The sequence below is a fragment of the Schistocerca gregaria genome, chromosome 7 (assembly GCF_023897955.1).
Source record: "Schistocerca gregaria isolate iqSchGreg1 chromosome 7, iqSchGreg1.2, whole genome shotgun sequence".
NCBI lineage: Eukaryota > Metazoa > Arthropoda > Insecta > Orthoptera > Acrididae > Schistocerca > Schistocerca gregaria.
The window spans coordinates 141,474,292-141,499,267 of NC_064926.1; the positions used below are offsets into that span (position 1 = coordinate 141,474,292).

General features: G+C 44.1%; 1 protein-coding gene across 1 annotated transcript in view; it reads right to left on the bottom strand.

Moving 5' to 3' along the window:
• The window catches only part of LOC126282191 (synapsin), a 783,143-nt gene that overhangs the window by 538,097 nt on the left and 220,070 nt on the right, over window positions 1–24,976 (bottom strand). The window contains exon 3 of the mRNA XM_049981720.1: window positions 17,991–18,279. Coding sequence (XP_049837677.1) covers window positions 17,991–18,161 — 171 coding nt within the window. The 5' untranslated portion in view covers window positions 18,162–18,279. The remainder of the gene's footprint in view (window positions 1–17,990; window positions 18,280–24,976) is intronic.

The following is a 24,976-nucleotide window of genomic DNA, read 5'->3' on the forward strand; positions in this document are numbered from 1 at the left end:
GCCACATTGGTCAGAGGTCAGTGCAGCTGTCCCAGATGCGCAATTCGTTTAATTGAGTGACATAACTCTGTGAACAGTGGACCGAGCTTCGGCAGTCGAGCAAACACCGCTGGCAAAGTGTCAACAGCTGCACAGTAAATATTACAGCCCGAACGCAACTGACAGCAGCAGAAACGAAAGATATTGACAGAATTCAGCTATCTCTCAAATTGACAGCATACGCCTCTACTCTATCGAACAACGAAAAAAAATGACGAAAGAGGTAATTTCTAAAAATGCAGTATGTTTACACTCAAACTGTAAGAAGAAGATAAGTCATTAGTGAAATTACCCTTTGGATAACTCCATCATTGTTTGAAAGCCGTGTAATAATAAGATCCCAGACTCGAGTTCAATTTAAATATATTATTTTGTGATGCTAACAAATAAACCCAGGAAGAATTCGCATTTTGATATGGTCAAATTCTGTCTGAGGAAGGTGTAACATAGACAATGAACACATCAGTACCGTGACACACAGAACAGGGGCTGAGTGAGGTGGCTTTATGATTAAACACTAAACTCGTCTTGATCGACTATAGTTGTCAACATCGTTTCATGGTTTATCTAAAGTCACTTGACTAAAACTTGACTATTGAGGCGCATTGTAGTTTATAATATGCATCTGCTGAATCAAAATGTTTCATATATGGCGGTATAGTCTAAAAATATTGTGGCGGGGATCTTTCATCTCTGTCTACTATTGTTAAGGATTCGATCGCACGTAAATACTTGTGATAAGCAACGGTATAAAGACGACTGCTGCTAGATTCATTCTCAGTGATTTAAGTTGTCTGACCACACAGTAGGAAAGCATTACGTATTAAGAAAAAAATGATGAATTATTTGTGACAAGAAAAAAATATAAGTGTCACTGTCAGTTGTTTCACGTACAGCAAATACATCTTTCATTTCTTAAACATATGTGAGTCACAAAATCGAAGATACTCATTGCTGAGAAAGCGCCCTCTTATGTGTAAATAAAAACGAATGTTTCAGAGAAATGCGTAACTCTTACGATTAACGAAGTGTCAGAGTGTGTTACAAACACAAAGAGGAAAAAAATATTTATGTACTCAGTGTTACGCGAACGTACTAACTTTGCCACTGCATTTCATTGCCTTACCCACATGGCTCCTACAACTCACATGCCATCAGCGCTTTATTCTATATAATTGCAGTCGAGAAGTATGCAGGTTGACTTCGTTGACGCATGATGCGGGCGTAAGCCGTAAATGCATGAAATTTTGGAAGATTTCCTTTATCAGGCTTCACAAAATTTCTTTCCAGTGTTACTTAAAAGTTTTAAATGCGTTTAGATAGTCAATAAGTAAACAATTTGCGGAAAGGAGTACGTGAAGTCCCTAGTAATTTCAGCTAACACTCATGTGATATACGTAAGCAGAGCCGACCTTCTGAAATGTAATTACTTTTTAAACATTTAATTGCGTAAAAAATAGGTATTTTGTGAGAATATTGACCGAAACTTTTTTGTTTGATGTTATAACCACTCACAGTTACAACAACACAAACCATATTTCTCACAAAGGAAAACAGTCTGTTATGAAATCACTTTCCACCGAGATGCATCCTAGTGAGTCTTCAGTAACACCGCTCAATATGTCTGAAATAACAAATTCAACGTGTAAATTAAACACACCGAACTGAACAATTGTGCCATACTGAAACCTAAAACCTCTCGGTACAGTTGTCGAAAAATCGGCTGGAGGACCGATCGGTAACAGGTCTCAGAACCTTACAGAATAGTAACTTCAGATAAAGAACCGAAAACGACGTCACTACCGAGGCTAACCTACTGTACCGATCGGTATGAACGATACAGAACAGGGCCACGGTCTACCCCCTCCCAAGCTGTCCCAGCACATGATGCGTTAGCATGCACAGCTTCGCTGCCAAGCTGTGTGCAGAGGAGCATGGGTAGGGCGGTGGTCGTACTGCTTCATTCATCGTTGACCAGTCCGTAGTCTAGCCTGTAGGTGCGTGAAATGACTTATCACCATTTAAGCGAACTGTCTCTTAATTGGGTTCGCCTAAGAAGTTAAATGCTGTAGAACGAAATAACAAGCTCGTGTATTGACGACACACCGTCTTAATATAGATAACATCTGAAATGAAACTATTTCTTGCCGCCAAGAGAAATAACAACACAAGAACACACATAAAAGATAAAAAAAAACTCCCTGACGGCTCGGCATAATTCATTATCGATATCAGCCAAGTTTAACATAACAGTCGCGACACTCCGTCTATTTTTTGTTGCCCATTGTGATTGCAGCCCTTCAAGAGTCCAGGCAGTTATACTGTCAAGTTCAGCGAATTGTGAAAGCGAATCGTAATAGTTTATATTCGTCTGTAGAATAGATTTTACAGACGAGAGCATGTGTAGCGCCATAAATTGCAGAAACAACAGGTAGAAGACACTACATTTGCCTTTTTTTAGATTTTCTATCAACCCTAGGAAGCTTGAACCTCTACATTACAGAACAGTTTACTTACGTATTTCTTGTAAGCTATAAATATTTACTGGACAATTTCGTGTACCTTAAGAAGAAAAAAATTGCTAAAAAACAGCAGAAGGCCTGATTTTTTGCAGAAAGGCGTTGTATCTACTCAAAAACGTGAAGTTTTGTTTGCTATACTTCCTGTCTAGTCCGTGAATGGAATGCAGTACATGCATTATTCAACGTAGCACATAAGCCACCACAATTGTAGCTGCAGGAAAGAAAAACACAGACGTGATAATAAAAGAAAAAACGCTATAAAACTGTTTCCCAACACAGAAGAAACCAATTCCACCATTTTTGCTGCGTCTGAGCCACAAACGGCAAGTATTTTCAACACATTCGCTTCTGAAACAAAAGTAATTAAATTTACAGAAAACATTTATGTATTAGGAAGTCGAGTGTAGTGTAACACTGTGTGAATCATTAGGCTCTCTACAAACTTGTTACGTGTCATGGGAAGTTTTTATTATAGAACAGACACGTAAAGAAATCTGTTCTTCTCATGCATGAATAATTTGTTTACATTCTCTTGTTTTCAGCGGAGTAAGCTGGAATTATACACCTATCCGAAAGTATATCTTCATCACTAAATTGTAGCTTATGTCACTGAATCATGGAGATTCGGCTATTTTTACAGGTATTTCATGATCACTCATGTCTCTTGATAATTCACTAGTGCTTGGAATCCAAAGATGTTATAACTATTTCGATAATTGAGTATAAAAAGGACAAATAAGAAATTTTGATTTTATGGCTACTTCTTGCCGCTTGGGACTCTAGTGTCGTACCAACTGTCAGACGGTAACAATTTTCACAGCAGTATCGCGACTGTATTTGTTAGACTGTGATACCAGCGCCCCTGGCAGTTGACACGGAAAGCCGATTATCAGTTGTGCTGTAGTGATACATACACATAATATAGTTCTATGTTCACGCATACATGACACAACACGATATTGTACCACATTACACAGAAGCTCGCATCTATACATCGTGCTATTGAAGTATCTATACATTATAGAATTTGTACATTATGCAACAAATAATATGGAAGTGTGGACTAAACACAATGAAGATTGTATAAGCATTGTATTCATTACTTTGAATCGGATCACCAAGCACATATTACCCAATAAAAGCATTTTCACAAATATGATAAAGATGAAAAGTCAAAGAGTAAATAGCTTTTTCAAATAGTAAATATTTTTCCCTAATTTACGTAATATTCTTCAGACCAACAAGTATCTTGCACTACACAGTTCCTGATGTAGCCTACGTTGTTCCTCGGGGCTCAAATTACGTCAGTACCTACGAAATCGGTTCAGCGCTTTGGTCGTTAAAACATATCACACACACTTACTTTCGTATTTATAATATCAATGTCGACAGAACTTTCAGTCACTCAGCAGTTTTGGAGAAGTGTGATCAGACATACAGATACTATAATTTTCCAGATTTCTTTTCAGTATAGGTTTCCCTTTCGATCTTGTCTTGTGTATACCGCTGCATACACGAGAAATGACATTTCAGGACTCTGAATTATTTGTGTACCTTTTTGTTGTTATTATTATCCAAGTTTGCTTTTCAAGGGCTGCCAGAAGAGATTTTATTGAAAAGTATCATAAACGCTCTCAAAATACACGAATCGCATGAAAAATAAAAATGTACACTTATTCCTGGTTCTATAATTTCTTTGAATACTTGCAATTCTGGAACACAGTCTGACTTCAACATAATAAATTTTCTTGAGAGGGAAATGCTTTTGTCCACAAATCAAGATGGATTTTGAAAGCATCGCTCGTGCGAAACTCAGCTTCCCACGCCCGGGTTCCCGGGTTCGATTCCCGGCGGGGACAGGGATTTTCACTGCCTCGTGATGGCTGGGTGTTGTGTGATGTCCTTAGGTTAGTTAGGTTTAAGTAGTTCTAAGTTCTAGGGGACTTATGACCATAGATGTTAAGTACCATAGTGCTAAGAGCCATTTTAACCTTTTGTCGCATGATATCCTATAAACAATGGGTGGAGAGCAACAGGCACATTCCATATTCCTGTACTTCCGGAAAGCGTTTGGCACGGTGCCCCACTGCACACTGTTGACGTGGTCCGAGAGGTTCTCAGATATGTGCGAGTGGTTTGAAGACTTTTTAAGCAATAGATCGAGGAACGTTGTCCTCGATGGCTAGAGTTCATCGGAGACAAAGTTATCATCAGGAGTGCCTTAGGGAAGTGTATACATAAATTACATGATGGACAAGGGCAGCGGCAAGTTATGGCTGTTTGCTGATGACCTTTTAGTGTACGGGAAGGTATCGTCGTTGAATGTCTGTAGGAGTATACAAGATGACTTATACAGAATCTATAGTGGTGTAATGAATGGTAGCTTGCTCTAAATGTAGAAAAAGTTAATGCACATCAGTAAGAAAAATAGTCCTTTAACGATCGAATACAGCATAGATAAGGTGCAGCTTGACAGAGTCACGTCGATTAAATATCTAGACGTAACGTTGCAAAGCGATACGAAATGCAATGAGTACGTCGGATTCGTAGCAGGGAAGACGAATACACGACTTCATTTTATTGGGTGAATTTAGTGAAAGTGTAGCTCATCTGCAAAGAGTACGACTTATAGAATGCTTGTCTGACCTATTCTTGAGAAATGTTCAAGTGTTTTGGATCCCTACCACGTCGAATTAAAGGAAAATATCGCAGCAATTCAGAGGAGTGCTGCCAGATTTCTTACCAGCAGGTTCGATCAGTACATAAGTATTATGGAGATCCTTCGTGACTCAAATGGGAGTTCATGGAGGGAAGGTGATGTTCTTTTCGCAAGGTAATATTGCGGAAATTTAGAGAACCAGCGTTTGGAGCTGACTGTAGAACGATTCTACTGTCGCCAACGTACATTTCGCGTTAGGGGCACGAAGATAACACGCGAAAGATTAGGGCACGAACGAAGGCATGTAGACTGTCGTTTTTCCCTGCCCTGTTTAGGGGTGCAACAGGAAAGGAAATGACTAGTAGCGGTACAAGGTACCCTCCACCATGGACAGTACGTTGGTTTGTCGAGCATGTATGTAGACAGAAGTGTTTCGTAGTACAGTATTCATTTTTGATGTAAGATAATGGATTATTATGTATTGTCTGTAAATGTGGACTGGTTGGTAGTGTTGCACAATCCCCTCAGATAGGAACGCGTCGATTGTCAAATCCGTCAGCGTATGCCACGTCCTTTCGGTATGCTCCTTTTCCACGACGTTCCTATGCCCAAGTCTTTTCGCTCTGCTGTGTCTCCTAAACTGATACTGGAACATTATGACCACTGCCCAGCACGAGACTGATGCGACGTAGTGGAGTTGGGGGGCAAGTGATGCAATAAGGAACATAAATAAGCAGAGTAGAGACTAATGGGGAATCATTTTAGCTACGATACGAAACGTAATTTGAGAAGTCGACTGACATAACAGAGAGGGCCGGAGTGGCCGTGCGGGTCTAGGCGCTGCAGTCTGGAGCCGGGCGACCGCTACGGTCGCAGGTTCAAATCCTGCCTCGGGCATGGATGTGTGTGATGTCCTTAGGTTAGTTAGGTTTAATTAGTTCTAAGTTCTAGGCGACGGATGACCTCAGAAGTTAAGTCGCATAGTGCTCAGAGCCATTTTTTTGACATAACAGACTATCACAAAGGACAGATTGTTATGGCTCTGTAGTTGAGAATGAGCGTCTCGGAAACGGCGAACCTGGTCGCCTGTTCGCATGCTACTGTCGTAATCATCTATGAAAAGTGATTGAAGGACTGCGAACCCACGAGTAGGTGGCAACATGTTGAACGTCTCTGTACCATCACAGAAAGCCGAGTTCGGAAGTCTTCCCTCTTTGTAAAGCAGGACAGGCGGCGATCGTTGGCAGATCTGGCGACAGAGCATAATGCTGGTGCAGGAAAAAGTGCTTCGGAACACGTTGTTGATGGATCGTTGGATCGATGGAGTTAAAAGGAACAAACTACGAAGTTATCGGTCACTTAATCTTTTGTTTGTCAAGCCAGGAATGGTCTCACAAGAGCGAGGACACAAAAGACAAATCACAATGGATCCGACTGTACCCGAGAATCAAGAAACAGACAGAAGCAAGTAGAAGCGAGAGAGAGATAAAACGATGAATGAAACTGAATTGCAATACTCTTGATTTATAAGATTCTTAAAAGTTCAGAGAAATGAGTGCTTACGTCCAACGACGACTTGGATTTAATTTTAAAAGTGGATACTATGTATCAGAGACTATATCATGCAACTGCGCGAAGGTAGTTACGATTTCTTGTGGTGTAACAAAAATGTACGCCACAAGTTGCTGGACACATTTATCGTACGCAAGCGAGGAAATTATGTTATATGAACAAGCGTCTGGAAACATTTTGTTTCCATGTTATAACTCATTTTCTTCAACTCATTAATCATGGGAAACACACGAGAACAGAACTATAGAATCATGGGGAACATGCACTCTCGGTGACCTCTTGTAACGTTGTCCACCGCCAATCATCAACAAAGATTTTCTGTAAATGTTTGGGCCGGCATAGTTGGCGACTGTTCAGTAGGGTCTCACTTTCTTCCACCCAGGCTCAACCGATAAAATTAGCGTAACTTTGTAAAGAATGTTCTACCTGATCTGTTAGCAGATGTGCGTTCAGCTGTGCGTCAAAACATGTTCTTCATGCACGACGGAGCACCTTCTCATTTTAGTGTTTATGTCCGTTGGCTTCTAAATAACAGATTTGGCGACAGATGGATAGGTAGAGATGGACCAATTGAGTGGCCACCACGCTTTGCAAACCTACATCCACTTGAGTTTTATTTGTGGGGGGCTTTTGTAAGTTCTTGTGTGTGGAACCCTAGTACAAGATGTTCAGAGTCTCAATGCCCGTATTATGGAAGGCTACGAAAGCATACGTAATACTGCAGCGATACTTCAGAGCATCCGAGATTCACTGCGACGACGGGTTGATGCATGTATCAAAGCCAACAGATGGCATATTGAACATCTGTGAGAAAAAGTTGCATGTGGTACGCTAGTTCTATTAGTGTGTGTTTCCCTTGATTAATGAGTTGGAGAAAATGAGTTGTAACACGGAAACAAAGCGTTTCCAGGCCCATGTTCATGTAACTAATTTCTTCGTCTAAGTGTGAGGAATGTGTCCTGTCGTTTGTGCCGTACATTTTTGTTACACAGTGTGTATCTTATTCAAGTGAAGAATATTTCAAATTAAATAGTCAGTGTCTACAAAGAAACCGACCACATGCTAACTATTTTTTTTTTTTACGGAAAAAAGATACTGCGACTAGTCGAATGGTCGGCTCTTAAGATACTGCAGTGAAGCGTGATCTCTGGATGGAGATACCAGAGGAAAATCAACTGATGTGCTGCGGTTATTTGAAAATAACAGTATTTGCCTGGTACCTTATGGATTGTAGAACTAATTCCCACATTGAGACTCCGAGAGCATACAAGATTTTTTTGTCATTGAATTATCGAGGGATGTATGTGAGATGCAATTCTCGTGGGTGTAGCTCGCGATATGACGAATAGTAGGTACGTTGCCTTACATCCGCACTGCTGACTGAGTGACGGGACTATCCCACATTAATAAGATCTGACCAGTGCACAGCGAGAGTGGCGTGCCCGCCTTGAAGGCAACAATGTGGTCGCATGTTGGCGCGATTCTAGCGAGAAGTTCAGACTAATTACTTACAAGGAAAATCATTTACTATCAAAAGTGCGTAAGAAAATTATTTTAAAATATGTGGATTGTCTCGAGCGTGAATTTTAGTTCTCTGCTTGTTGTGAGCCCACGAGATTGTGTACATGGTTTTCTTATTTACAGAAAGCTCAACGTCGCCACAAAATAATTAGCATTCCCTGTACAGCTTGAAACGTCACCTTGGAAAAATTATACATGACTGTGCTTAAACTGACACACAATATTTTTTTAGCGCAACGCAATCTGACTTTCAATAGTCCCTACAAAAGAATGGCCCTGACTAACATTAACCTATACCTTTCACAAATCACTTACCTCACAAAAATCTTCGTTAATCAAGATACTGCAACACAGCGAGCGCCACTACTGCCAGCTAAATAAAAGATTCAAACTACGGAAGGCACTAACTACTGATAGGCATAGTTAGCAAATGAAAGATTTTAATAGAGAACAAACAATGTATTTACCTTAATAGTCATTATATATATATATATATATATATATATATATATATATATATATATATATATATATATATATATATAGCAGTTCATGACATCCAGTCTTACAAATTTCAAAACTCAGCCATCTCTCTCCCCACATCCACCACTGCTGTCGGCTCACCTCCAACTGCGCAACGGTACGCGCCGCTAACAGCCAACAGCCCAACACTACAATAGCGAATATTACAACAATGTCACCCAGCCACAGACTGCGCACAGCACAGCCAGTGATTTTCATACAGAGCGCTACGTGGCGTTACCAATATAAAAACCTAAACAGCCTACTTACAAACTTATACTGCGTCGCTTCACATACTACCTAAGCCTGAATATCCGAATTACTTATAGTGGCACTCCATTGCAGAAAGCAGTACCTCGTCGAGAGTCGAAGCCACTTCTATTGTAACTCAGGAAAACAATACCTGGAGTGAAGACACCACGCTGGTACAACATTTAGAAAGGTGTGATCTTTGCCGATGTATTGAGATCTATCTGTGACGCCCACGCAGACTGCAGTCTCAGCACATATGAGTGCAGCACCGTGGAGGCCGTCATAGTACACGATTCAGTACGTTAATGTGACCACCTCCTATGTCCGACGTCATCGTTCAATAATCACTCACATACGGCAGGTTGCAACACTAGCGGAGGAGGACATGTTAAGCCTGTTAAGAGGTCTCAGAAAACAGTGCAGTCGTAGTCGTAATGCGGGAACGGAGCGATTTACATAACGTCCAATAGGGCAAGATCATTAGCGTCCGGGAAAAGTGTGGAACCATTTCCGAAACTGCTGAGTTTGCAAGTGTTGCCGTGCCAACGCTATTATGGCATGGCGCCATCCAAACCTGGCGCCGAGAGAGCTGTTGTGCACCACGGACCGTGGACGACAGGGTTGAACGATGGCTGAGGCGAATAGACGTGGAACTGTTGAGCAGCAGATGGCCCGGATGAATCAAGGGGCTACCAATAGTGTCTCCTGTGTACTTCGCTGTGTACAGGCCTCCGCATCAGGCGATGATTCATGAACACAAGCAGACCGCTGTTCTTCGGCGACGATGACTGAAATTTGCACGCCACTGTCGGCACTGGGCGTCCACTGAAAAGTGACAGGTGGCGCCTCTAGGATGAATCACGTTTTATACTCCATCGGACAGATGGCCGTTGGCGTGTATGGCGTGAAACGGCTGAAAGCGAACACCCTGCAACCAGGAGAGAGCGCTGTGGTCTGAGAAATGGTTTGGTGGTATTCTCTGGGTAATCTTGTCATTCCGGAAGGCACGCTTGATCAACACTAGTAGGCACCTAACCTTGGGGACCAAGTCCACTCCCACATGCACTTTTTTTACCCTCAGCACTGTGGCATCCACCTGCATAACAATGCAAACTGTAACAGCTCTCACTCTCCGTGCATATTTCGAAGAGCATCAGAATGAGTTTACCGTACTTCCATGGTCACCAAACGCCCCGGGATTAAATCCAGTCCAGAATCTGTGGGACCACCTCGATCGCGCTCTTCCCGCCATGGATCATCAACCTAGAAACCTGTGCAGGTGGCCGCATCCGTGTCGGTACTGTCCAGAATTTCACTGATATCTCTTCCTGCCCGTCTAGCAGCGGTTCGCCGTGTAAAAGGTGGCTATTCAGGCTTTTGACAGGTGGGCACATTCATGACTCTGGACAGTATAAAATGGTTCAAATGGCTCTGAGCACTATGGGACTTAACTTCTGAGGTCATCAGTCCCCTAGAACTTAGAACTACTTAAACCTAACTAATCTGACATCACACAAGTCCATGCCCGAGGCAGGATTCGAACCTGCGACCATAGCGGTCGCACGGTTCCAGACTGTAGCGCCTAGAACCGCTCGGCCACACTGACCGGCTTGGCAGTGTAGCCGGCCGCTGTGGCCGAGCGGTCTAGGCGCTTCAGTCTGGAACCGCGCGACAGCTACGGTCGCAGGTCCGAATCCTGCTTCGGGCATGGATGTGTGTGATGTTCTTAGTTAGGTTTATGTAGTTCTAACTTCTAGGGGACTGATGACCTCAGATGCAAGTCCCATAGAGCTCAGAGCCATTTGAACCATGTATTTTGAACAGTGTATTTGTAAGGGAAGGGTTTTCCTTAACACATAGAAGACTGCACGCATACATTCCTGGTTTGACGAACTCTCAGGCACCAAATTGCAAACTGACTGCCACGCTAAATCACTTTATGCCAGTTACATAGAAAATGTCTGCAACCATTTGGAACAGCTAGTGAACCCGCAGTTTGGTAGCTCTGCGGGATCTAATCAACGAGTGGCTTCAGATATTTATGGAATACCTGAAGAAACACGTGGACACTCTTCCTGGCAACAATGAGGCTGCTACCAAGGCTAACGTCAATGTTACACGGCGTTTGTTTGATGTTTCTTACGGGTGAGAAATTTCTTGTCCGGTGCATTTAGTAGCTGCGATCACTAACTGATATGAAACGCAGCTGTAGTAAAATACCATCCACAGTTTTAATCTATTATTTTGAGATATGAAACATCTTCTCCAGGGGCCAAAGGAATAGTCCATTAACATATTAATTAAGTCTTTGTGCCTGTTTCAAAGGAAGCAATAAGCTGCGATTGTGCTGAGGCCTTTCGTCTTGGCTATGCCTCCAAACGTCAGTACGTGCTCCTTACTAAGCAGCAGTAAATCTTGTGGTGTTTAATGTTTCTTTTGGCTACATACAAAGATCCAGTAAACTGAGTTCTGAAGGCTGCGGTCGTCTCCTATAGGTTGTTTTGCTGTCTGCCTAGGACAATGAGAAATTTTACATCTATTGCTCGCGCAAGCTTTAAAGTTCTGGAGGAGAGACTATTATCTATGATGTAATGTAATGGAGAACGCTTTGACAAGCGCGGTAAGCATTATGAGAGTCTTCTATCTTTGTAAATCACTCTGTTGAGACAATAAAAATCCACACATCAGAGAAGAAGACCCTGACCATGTGTATCTCACAGAATAACTTGCGTAAAGCGAACTGAGATGTAAAATTATGGTCACGAACGAATAACAATTCCAAAATGTCTTTATGTAGTCGGTGAGAATAACGACTCGATAAAAGACAGTCCACAGATGTGTTGCTGAAATTACTGAAGGAATCCATGAAACGTAAATCCAATGGTTTTTGAAGTCGTTCCTTCCCAAAAGAAGTTCGTTGTCTCATTTATGCCTCGCTCAGTCTACACGGAAAAATCAAATTACGTTTTTATGTTCTGCAATTATTATTTACAAAATTGTTAAGGCTTTCGTGGCCGGTTGTAGACAAATTACTTGTTGGCTTCCGTATCGGGTTCTTCGCCCGATGTTGGCCAGTACGTGTGTCTCACAGATGTCCTATCAGCCTGTTCCTTCTTCTTGTCATTGTTTTCCATACATTCCTTTCTCGTCGACTCTACGAAAAACATCCACATTCCTTACATTATCGGTCCACCTAATTTGCAACATTCTTTTATAGCATCACACCTCAAACGCTTAGATTATCTTCTGTTCCGGTTTTTCCACGGTCCATGTTTTCCTCAAATTTAGGCCTCTGCTTGATACTAGTTGACTTCTCTTGGCCAAGAATGTCGCTTTACCAGTGCTTTTTATGTCCTCCTTGAACGGTTCGTTACGTGTTTTGATGCTACGTAGACAGCGAAATTCTTGGACTTCGTCTGTGTTGTGATCACCAATACTGATGCTAAGTTTCTCGCTGTACTCATTTCTGCTACTTATTACTTTGATCTTTCTTCGATTTTCTCTCGTTACCCATTAGATCGCTCATTCCATTCAACAGATCCTCTAATTGAAGGCTGTATAACACTTAGGCGTTTTTTTGTTTTATTATTTTTATTTGTATGAACTAGTTTTCGACTTATTAGGCCATCTTCAGATAACTGCTGTAAATAAGATCTAACTGCCACAAATAAGATCCTGTAATTCTTCTTTTCTTTCACTGAGGATAGCAATATCATCAGCGAATTGTATTATTGATGTCCTTTCAAGGTGAATTCTAATCCCGCACTTGAATCTTTGTTTTATTTCCGTCACTGATTCTTGAATAGATGAGACAGTAGAGGCGAAAGACTACATCCCTGTCTTACACCCTTTTTAATCTGAGCACTTCGCTCTGGGTCTCTCGCTCTTGTTGTTCTCTCTTGGTTCTTGTACTTATTATGTACTACCTGTCTTCCCTTATATCTTAGCCCCCACACTTCCCAGAACTTCAAACATCTTGCACCATTTTTCACTGTCGAACGCTTCTTCCTGGCCGACGAATCCTGACTTGATTTTTCTTTAGTCTTGCTTCCATTGTCAACCACAAATTGAGAATTGCCTCTCTGGCACATTTACCTTTCCTAAAGGTAAATTGATCGTCATCTAACAGATCCTCAGCTCTCTTTCCCATTCTTCTGTAGACTATTCTTGTCAGCAACGTGGATGCATAAGCTATTAAGCTGATTGTCAGATAATTCTCGCACTTGTCAGCACTTGCTACCTTTGGAATTGCGCTGATGCGCTAAAGAAACTGGCATAGGCACGCGTATTCAAATACAGAGATATGTAAACAGGCAGAGTACGGCGCTGCGGTCGGCAACGACTGTATATGATAACAAGTGTCTGGAGCAGTTGTTAGATCGGTTACTGCTGCTACAATGGCAGGTTATCAAGATTTAAGTGAGTTTGAACGTGGTGTTATAGTAGCGCACGAGCTATGGGACACAGCATCTCCGAAGTAGCGATGAAGTGGGGATTTTCCCGTACGACGATTCCGCAGATTGCTGCAGATTTCAGTGCCAGGCCATCGACAAGTGGCAGCGTGCGAACCATTCAACGAAACAACATCGATTTGGGCTTTCGGAGCCGAAGGCCCATTCCTGTACCCTTGATGAATGCACCACACAAAGCTTTACGCCGCGCTTGGGCCAGTCATCACCGACATTGGACTATTGGTGACTGGAAACACGTTGCCTAGTCGGACGAGTCTCGTTTCAAAGTCTATCGAGCGGATGGACATGTAAGGATATGGAGAAAATCTCACGAATCTATGAACCCTGCATGTGAGCAGGGGACAGATAAAAGTGGTGGAGGTTCTGTAATGGTGTGGGGCGTGTGGAGTTGGAGTGATATGGGACCTCTGATACGCTAGATACGACTCTGGCAGGTGACACCTATGTAAGCATCCAGTCTTATCTACTGCATTCATTTAAGTCCACTGTGCATTCCGACGGACGTGGGCAGTTCCAGCAGAACAAAGCGACACCCCTCATGTCCCCAGTTGCTAGAAAGTGGTTCCAGGAACACTTTTATGAGTTTAAACACTTCCTCCGGCCACCAAACTCCCCAGATATGAACGTTATTGAGCCTGTATGAATGCATGGTTTAGCAGCGATATAAATTAATAAAATTTTCTCGGGTTTCCCGCCGCGTCAGGTGGTTAAAATCCCACGAGCTTTCGACCGAGCTCTCGTCAGTCATTGTCAAGTGGTTAGAATGTCTACTCTGTCGCCGTGGCCGCGTCGTTATATAGCCGCACTGCTGGCTGTGACGTCACTAGTGCTTTCTTCCTCGCCATATATTGTTTATGTTTTCATCCCGCATGCGTGGCACCCGTTTTAACGTCGCGATGGCCTGGTCCCAGGCTGTGCTGAGCTGCAAACCGCCGTCCTTTTTGATGGTGTTTTCAGAGGACTTTATTTCAATAGCTTCTTTTATGACGCTATCCCAAAATCCCTTCGTTCTCATAGCGGCAGATGCTTCAGCGAATAGAATTCGGTGTCTATTTTATAACATTTCATCCGTGCTCAGGTCTCCAGCAAAAATCCGACAGCTCATGAGGCCTGCGAAGGACGATCTGGGGATTAGAAGGCCTGGAGTGTACAAGATGCCAAGTCAGTGTGGCTGTTAATACGTCGGCCAAACACTACGCACTGTGGAGCAACGCCGGACGGAACACGCCTAGGCCATACAGAAAAATCAGCCCTGGCAGAGCACGCCTTAGAAAATGGACACCGAATTCTGTTCGACGAAACATCTGTCGCTATGAGGAGGAAGGGATTTTGGGATAGCGTCATAAAAGAAGCTATTGAAATAAAACCTCTGAAAACACCATCAACAAGGACGGCGGTTTGCAGCTCAGCCGAGCCTGGGAACCGGCCAACGCGAGGTTAAAACGGGTGCGACAGACGCGGGATGAAAACATTACCATATCTGGCGAGCAATGGAGCACTAGTGACGTCACAGCCAGCAGTGCGGCTATATAACGACGCGGTCACGGCGACACAGTAGTCATTCTTACCACTTGACAGTGACTGAGGAGAGCTCGGTCGAAAGCTTGTGGGAATTTGTTACCTGGCGCTGCGGGAGGCTCGAGAAAATTTTATTAATTCATATCACCGCTAAACCACGCATTCATACGTGCTCAATAATGTTCACTCTGGGGAGTTTGGTGGCCAGAGGATGTGTTTAAACTCAGTAGAGTGTTCCTGGAGCCACTCTCTAGCAATTGGGGACGTGAGGGGTGTCGCGTTGTTCTGCTGGAACTGCCCACGTCCGTCGGAATGCACAGTGGACGTAAATGAATACAGTAGATACGACAGGATGCTTACATAGGTGTCACCTGCCAGAGTCGTATCTAGCGTATCAGAGGTCCCATATCTCTCCAACTACACACGCCCCACACCATTACAGAACTCCACCACTTTGAACAGTCCCCTGCTGACATGCAGGATTCATAGATTTGTGAGAGTTTCTCCGTATCCTTACTTCTCCGTCCGCTCGATACACTTTGAAACGAGACTCGTCTAACCGGGCAACGTATTTCCAGTCACCAACAGTCCAATGTCGGTCTTGTCGGGCCCAAGCGCGGCGTAAGGCTTTGTGTGGTTCAGTTGGTTGGTTGTTTGTTTGGGGAAGGAGACCAGACAGCGTGGTCATCGGTCTCATCGGGGTACGGATGGATGGGGAAGGAAGTCGTCCGTGCCCTTTCAGAGGAACCATCCCGGCATTTGCCTGCAGTGATTTAGGGAAATCACGGAAAACCTAAATCACGATGGCCGGTCGCGGGATTGAATGCGAGTCCAGTGCCTTACCACTGCGCCACCTCGCTCTGTGTGTGTGGTTCAGTCATAAAGGGTACACGAATGGGCCTTCGGCTCCGAAAGCCATAATCGATGATGTTTGTTGAATGGTTAGCACGCTGACACTTGTTTATGGCCTAGCATTGAAATTTGCAGCAATCTGCGAAAGCGTCATACTTCTACCGCGTTGAATGATTCTCTTCAGACGTCGTTGATCCCGTTCTTGTAGGATCTTTTTCTGGCCGCAGAGATGTCGGAGATTTGATGTTTTACCGGATATCTGGTATTCGTGGTACACTTGTGAAATGGGTGTACTGGAAAATCCTCACTTCAGATCTACCTCGGAGATGCTCTGTCCCATCGCTCGTGCGCCGACTATAACACCACGTTCAAACTCACTTAAATCTTGATAACCTGACATTGTAGCAGCAGTAACCGATATAACAACTGCGGCAAACACTTGTTATCTTATATAGGCGGTGCGGACCGCAGCGCCGTACTCTGCTTCTTTACATGTCTCTGTATTTGAATACGCATGACTGCACCAGTTTCTTTGGCTCACCAGATAGCAAGCGCTGACAGGGGTGAGAATTATCGCACAATCAGCTTAACAGCTCATGCATCAACGTCAGTGACAAGAATAGTCTACAAAAGAATGTAAAAGAGAACTGAGGATATGGGTGCGACAGACGCGGGATGAAACCATTACCATATCTGGCGAGGAAGGGAGCACTAGTGACGTCACAGCCAGCAGTGCGGCTATATAATGACGCGGCCACGGCGACACAGCAGACATTGTCACCACTTGACAATGACTGAGGAGAGCTCGGTAGAAAGCTCGTGGGATTCTAACCACCTGACGCGGCTGGAAGCCCGAGAAAAGTTTATTAATTCATGTCGCCGCGAAACCACGTATTCATACATGCTCAATAATGTTCACTCTGGGGAGTTTGGTGGCCAGAAGATGTGTTTAAACTCAGAAGAGTGTTTTTGGAGCCACTCTCTAGCAGTTGGGGACGTGTGGGGTGTCGCATAGTCCTGCTGGAACAGCCCAAGTCCGTCGGAATGCACAATGCACGTGAATGGATGCAGGTGATAAGACAGTATGCTTGCATACGTGACACTTGTCAGAGTCATATCTAGCGTATCAGGGGTCCCGTATCACTCCAGCTGCACACGCCCCACACCATTACTGAGCCTCCACCACTTTGAAAAGTCCCCTGATGACATGCAGGGTTCATGGATTCATGAGATTTACTTTCATATCCGCACACGTCCATTCACTCGATACACGTTGAAACGAGACTTGTCCTACCAGGCAACATGTTTCCATTCACCAACAGTCCAATGTCGGTGTTCAAACACCTGACGCGGCTGGAAGCCCGACAAAATTTTATTGATTACTGAGCATATCTGGGATGCCTTGCAAAGTGCTATTCAGAAGAGATCTCCACCCCCTCGTATTCTTACGAATTTATGGACAGCCCTGCAGGACTGTGAATTCCCTCCAACGCTACTTCAGACATTAGTGGAGTCCATGCAACATTGTGATGCAACACTTCTGCGTCGTCGCGGGGATCCTGCACAATATTAGGCGGGTGAACCAATTTCTTTGACTCTCCAGAGTATGTGGATGATGTTATGTCCATTATAATTATCTGGGCTGTTATCCCGTGGTCGGTTGATGATGCGGGAGACATCTTCAAGGGGGTCCGTAGCTCGATGGAATGTCGAACATACACTGGCTCGCTACTCAGTCAGTAGCTTGAGAGTCAGTCAGAAGCGAGCCAGTGGGTGCGTTGGACCTTCCATCGAGCTACAGTCCCCCTTGAAGATGTTCCCCACAGCCGGGGACGAAACGTTGGGAATTGACACAGAATTGATCAACCGACCACGGCATCACAGCCCGGATAATTATAATGGACATGATATTTCCGGCCATGAAAGTCTACATTTTAGTATTGGATGATGTTAGTATTACAGTGTGATGGCGTATTTCCGGTCTCATACACTCTACACACCAAGGTGAAAGTTGCGTCATATGTCGCCCACACGCAATGTTTCCAGGTAGGTTGTACGCACCTGGAAGTTGTAGACGGCGTGCAGCGAGTTGACGGAGGGCACGCCGCCGAACTTGAGGCCGAGCAGCAGGTTCTTGTTGTCCTCGGCGGCGTCGCGCAGGTTCTGGCGCACGAGGGCGAAGTCGGGCCGGAAGGAGCGCGCGACGCGCGTGCCGTTGCGGAAGACGGCCATGCTGACCGTGGCGGCGCCCTGCTCTCCGCCAGCCACCAGCGACAGCTCGCGGAACTCCGCCTGCTCCACGCGGATGTCGTAGTCACCGTGCAGCCGTCGGCCGCGGAAGTACTTGGACCTGCGGGCGCATCGACAGCGAGCTCTGCAGTCATATCGCCTTGGCCGCGAACACACACACACACACACACACACACACACACACACACACACACACACACACACACACACACACAAGCGCACAGTAGGTGGAATGTATCATTTGCAGCGCCCTGGAAAACGTTCGGCGCGTTTATTGGACCAGAATCCCGTAAAAGAGATCAATAAATAAATATATAAAAGGTTGTTGTTGTTGTGGTCATCAGTCCAGAGACTGGTTTGATGCAGCTCTCCATGCTACTCTATCCTGCGCAAGGTTCCTCATCTCCCAGTACCTACTGCAACCTACATCCTTCTGAATCTGTTTCGTTTATTGAAAGGTGGCTACACTGAGTCACAGCGCCAGAGATTGCGCCAAAGAGTATTATTCCGCCGCCTCCACTGGCGCAGTAGTTGTTCATTTTGTGGTTGGCAGGAGAGCCAACACCGTGTTACTAGAGGAGGCCGAAAGGCACGCGATTTAGCTCACGCAGGCTGGCGTGAGGTCTGGAACAGGACAAGGAAATTATAATTTAGAAACAACGGACGTAGCTGGTGGAATACTTAACTTTAATCCATTAAGGATGAACGTCGCTCTTGGCGGTACATAGTTCACAATATCAATAGTAACTTATAATGGCGACTTGCTAGGTCGTAGCAAATGGCGTAGCTGAAGGCTATGCTAAACTATCTTTTCGGCAAATGACAACGTACGTAGGCTGTGAACCATCGCTAGCAAAGTCGGCTGTACAATTGGGGCAGGTGCTAGGAAGTCTCTCTAGACCTGCCGTGTGGCGGCGCTCGGTCTGCAATCACTGATAGTGGCGACACGCGGGTCCGACGTTTACTACCGGACCGCGGCCGATTTATATGCTACCACCTAGCAAGTGTGGTGTCTGGCGGTGACACCACAGTTCAGAATGTCGAGAGCAGTAGTAGTTCAGAGGTTGCCGTGGGCAGTGCTTGTTGAGAGGATGTTGAGAGCAGTACTAGTGGAGAGCATGTCGTGTGCAGTTATTGTTCTGCTGGGCGAGAGAGTAGATGGCTCAAAATGGTTAAAATGACTCTGAACACTATGGACTTAACATCTGTGGTCATCAGTCCCTTAGAACTTAGAACTACTTAAACCTAACTAACCTAAGGACATCACACACATCCATGCCCGAGGCAGGATTCGAACCTGCGACCGTAGCAGACGCGCGGTTCCGGACTGAGCGCCTAGAACCGCGAGACCACCGCGGCCGGCGAGAGAGTACATGCTATTTGTTTGGTGTAATGTATATGTGGAAGATGTTGCAATGATCACAGTGTATTTTCCGTCAATATATATGGAGGTAACAAATTTTTTTTTTGGTTACCTCCATATACATATATTACACCAACCAAATAGCATCTACTCTCTCGCCCAGCAGAGCAACAGCTGCACACGACATGCTCTCAACTAGTACTGCTCTCGACATCCTCTCAACAAGCACTGCCCACGGCAACCTCTGAACTACTACTGCCCTCGACATTCTGAACAACTACTGCGCCAGTGGAGGCGACGGAATAATGCTCTTTGGCGCAATCTCTGGCGCTGTTACTCAGTGTAGCCACCTTTCAGTGTTCATCTCTTGGTCTCCCTATGTGATTTTTACGCTTCATGTTGCCCTCCAATACTAAATTTGTGATCCCCTGATGCCTCAGAACATGTCCCACCAATCGGTCCCTTCTTCTTGTCAAGTTGTGCCACAGCTTTCCTCTTCTCCCCAATTCTATTCATTACCTCCTCATTAGTTATGTGATCTACCCATCTAATCTTCAGCATTCTTCTGCAGCACCACATTTCGAAAGCTTCTATCCTCTTTTTGTTCGAACTATTTATCGTCCATGTTTCACTTCCATACATGGCTACACTCCATACACATACTTTCAGAAACGACTTCCTGACACTTAAATCTATACTCAATGTTAACAAATTCCTCTTCTTCAGAAACGCTTTCCTTCTGTTGTGTACATAGTCCCGCGTAGTCAGCGCGTACACAACTTTCCCACTAGAGCGCGCCCCGCTAAGCACAACAGCGCAGATGCAGCAGTCGTCCGTCTCCGCTCTACGAGATGGCGCTGCCGTAAAGACGGACCAAGTTCTGCTTCCGCCGATCCGCGTATTAATATGTAACGCAGCCTATGAGATTGCTGCTAACGTACAGACCTCGGATTAGTCAGTATGCATTAGTTTGTACCAGTCTATATTTGTCTTTAACAGTCTATGGTTAAGTTTCAGTCTGCGCCTAATAAGATTACCATATTCCTGTACATAGCCATGAAGATAAATGAATAGACAATTTGTCAAGTATCAGAAATATGTGAGAATAAGATTAAAGTACCAAGACCAAAGGAACTTCAGATTGTCAATTGTAAACAGCATCCAGAATCAAGTTACGTAGTATCTATGATTTTTATTATTTTAATAAATGTGTGTGAAAATTAATCATTTTATGTTTAAAGTTGGTCACCGTCAATCTGCTACTCGAAGCGTGCAAGTGGCATTTCTATCGTCTGGCCTAACGGCAGAAGATAAATACGCTACGGTAAGACCACGAGACATATTGCTGAAAAAAATGGTTCAAATGGCTCTGAGCACTATGGGACTCAACTGCTGTGGTCGTAAGTCCCCTAGAACTTAGAACTACTTAAACCGAACTAACCTAAGGACATCACACACATCCATGCCCGAGGCAGGATTCGAACCTGCGACCGTAGCAGTCGCACGGTTCCAGACTGCGCGCCTAGAACCGCGAGACCACCGCGGCCGGCACATGTTGCTGACACTCGCCTACTCCGTTAGAGCGACAAGTCAAATAATCTGATGGTGTGTGTACCGAAGGCCTTACAGTAAGCACACCACACTTCCCATTGCCAGTCTACATTTTATATCCTCTCTACTTCGACCATCATCAGTTATTTTTCTCCCCAAATAGCAAAACTCCTTTACTACTTTAAGTGTCTCATTTCCTAATCTATTTCCCTCAGCATCACCCGAATTAATTCGACTACATTCCATTATACTAGATTTGCTTTTGTTGATGTTCATCTTATATCCTCCTTTCAAGACACTGTCCATTCCGTTCAACAGCTCTCCCAAGTCCTTTGCTGTCTCTGACATAAAATAAAAAATAAAAGGTAAGCTCGGAGTTAAAAAGTTTCGTTTGATAGGTTGGCTAGATCCATATTGGATATTGGTACTATCGAATCTCGGTCTTAGAAGTGACTAGCTGTCTAAAGGTTGAATTACACAACTCGGCATTCATTTGTGTGCTGCACGCCGAGCTAGCCAGGCTGGAAAAATACTGCGTCATTCGGATGAAGCATTTTTGTTCAGCGAAATCAGACAGAATTTTTTTATAAGTGTAGGCTATTCCAGAAGGCAACATTCTTCCCGCACTGGATACACCGGTTCCTATCAGATCACCGAAGTTAAGCGCTGCCGGGGGTGGCCGGCACTTGGATGGGTGACCATTCGATCCGCTATGAGCTGTTGCCATTTTTCTGGATGCACTCAGCCTCGTGATGCCAACTGAGGAGCTAGTCGACCGAACAGTAGCGGCTCCGGTCAAAGAAAACCAAAATACCGACCGGGAGAGCGGTGTAATGACCACACGCCCCTCCATTCTAAACTGAGGATGAAACGGAGGTCGGATGGTCCCGATGGGCCGCTTGTGGCCTGAAGACGGAGTGCTATTCCAGAAGGTATGTACATAATTACGAACACTTATTTCATTTTTTAATTAATAAACAACAAATAGGTTTTGTTAATTCTCTTCTGGTTGGATCTCAAGAAAGAAAATTGTTAAACGCGAGCGAAAAAAATGATAAGTTTTAGATTCCCTCAGCCTTCTATTTCATTCTGCCCCAAAGTATGTCTATTATCTTTGCAAAATGCCTTAATATCGAACTACTAGCCACAACTCCGGCTTTGAACCATTTTTTATGCGACTATGGCAAAATTCCGTAATTTATCCTGACAAAATACAAATTGACGTCGAAGAGTTCCGAAACTGCGTCATTGCATCAGCTGGGCGTTATGTCAAACAGTACTCATTGTACAATATGCAACATGAGTCCATAGAATTCTGATCCATGCACCGGACATAATTTTTTTTAAAAAAAATGGCTCTGACCACTATGGGACTTGAGTTCTAAGGCCATCAGTCTCCTAGAACTTAGAACTACTTAAACCTAACTAACCTAAGTACATCACACACATCCATGCCCGAGGCAGGATTCGAACCTGCGACCGTAGCGGTCGCACGGTTCCGGACTGTAGCGCCTAGAACCACATGGCGACGCCGGTCGGCCATAATTTCTTCTACACATCTGTCAATGGGTCAACTGTCAGTAAATGTGCAGAAATTGACCAACAAAATAATAAGGCAGTATTAACCTAAGCTTAGGCCGAGAGTCTTCTTGCGGGAAAAATGTGGAAGTTGTGTTCGGAGACTTCTGACTACAACTGATCCCTCTATTCCTGTTTGCTGAAACCATCTCCGAGGAAAGTGAAAATTACATCATCGGAAAATGTTGCCCTCCTGGTATCTGCTACAGACGATTACAAGGAATCAGAAGCTGCGGATGATGACGAGATACAAATGTCGAGGAGGAAGAAGATGAAGAAGGAAATCAAGGTGGAGAACAAGAATTACAATACTAAGAAGATTAAGAAGACATAATTAACTTTAAATTTTTGTTTCTAACATATATTTACTGTAATAAAGACAGTAGAGGCAACGCAGGATACGGTGGCTGATGCACATTGACTAATATTCGTCCAAAGAGCTGGTCAAGTTTATTCGTTTGTTTGGAATTTGAGACCGACAAGTGTTCTCCAGTTTTCGTCCGGTCAGCGATGACAGAACCGAGGCGCACGCCCTGCAATCTTTCTCAAACGATTTCACAGAAACTATTCGCTAAAAAATCATTTTTGTTTGCTTATAACTTTATATGTCAATTTCATGATAATGTGCCCATCATTGTGGTAATGGACACAGTTATTGTGGTGTTTAAGTGGAAGTAAGACACTGTGTGAAATTCGGAAAAGTTTGCAATGAGAACTAGAGATCGCTATGATTTTGCGTTCGGTGCATATTACGTAATACGTTTCCGCGTATGAAATTTAGCTAAGATACTGAATTTGGTAGAGGTATCTATCTGCCACCAAACTCCAGAAAATTGATTTGATGTAGCACACTCATTTGCGAACGTCCTGCGCTGGCGATAAAGCCAGAATGAAATATCTACAACATTCCTCGTATTTCATAGACGGTTTCTGATTTTCGAAATGAAATTTTGGCAAATGATAGCACGCGAAGGGAAGTGTATTTCTCCGTACCGTTATTATATAGTACTTCATTATCTACCATATTATTGCACCAACTATAGACTTTGTCGATGAAAGCATGTAATTTTTAAGGGCCATCGATATCTGTGAAACGAGAAACCACTGTTTCAGAATTCTCTCGCAGTTGTGTCTGCACACATGTTAGTGAGGTGATACGTGTAAACGTCGTTGTGTTTTGGCAAGAGAACATGTCAACCAGAGAAATGTGTATGTTTACTCAAAATTTGCCACTCATGGTGCTTCACTGAAAGTTACATTTGGTTAACAAGCTAGCAAGAAATAAATCGCTGCATTTTCGGCGGAATTCTTTTTAGATAGTAACCAAAGCAGAGGTCAGAGTAAATCTTTTCGAATGACCATAATGCAAGTGTGGGTGTGGAGGGGCCCAACCTAACATTTACAAAAAATGTAAGTGTGGGCGTCAGTTCAGAATGGCACTTCTCCTCCAGCGCTCGGCATTTCCCCTGCAACGCCTGCCTGTAACTCCCACCATGACTGCTCTCCTCACGCATGCACTGCCATCTGTGCGTCTACCGGCCACGGCATTCTGCGTGGTCTGCAATAAAGAGTTTTTTTAACAAATTGTACCTATAAATTTATAAATGTTTATCACTGAAAACTTTTTCTGTCCACTTTACTAATTTTTTCCAGATTTTTTTCCATATTGAATTTTTCAATTCTGATATGAAAATCGTTATCACAAGTGTAAAACCCCCCACATTAAACCAATTTTTGGCCATATTGAGCAATTTTGAAGTTTTGGCGTGTTTTCAGTCTTTTGGACCAATGTGCATGGCCAGGCAATAGAGGAAAACTGGCCAGTGTGCTGTTCAAACAAGCGACTGGAGTAATGAAGATAGGCTGACTACCTCCTGCCCCTGCCTCATTGCCGGCCGATGTGGCCGAGCGGTTCTAGGCACTTCAGTCTGGAACCGCGCGACCGCCACGGTCGCAGGTTCGAAGCCTGCGTCGGGCACGGATGTGTGTGATGTTCTTAGGTCAGTTAGGTTTAAGTAGTTCTAAGATCTAGGGGACTGATGACCTCAGATGTTAAGTCCCATAGTGCTCAGAGCCATTTAATTGCCTCATCGAATTCGGGCGACGCACTTATACCCTTTGGTGTAGAAGCCCCGATACTTAGGAAACATCACATGTTGAGTTGTATCTGCAAGAAAGTCTTGAATCCAATCGTTAGTCTGCTCCGATACTCAGTAAGCTCGTATTTTTTTCCTTGAACGGCAATGCGGGACGGCAAATACCTTACTGAAATCAAGGAACACGGCATCAACCTGAGGGCCGTTCT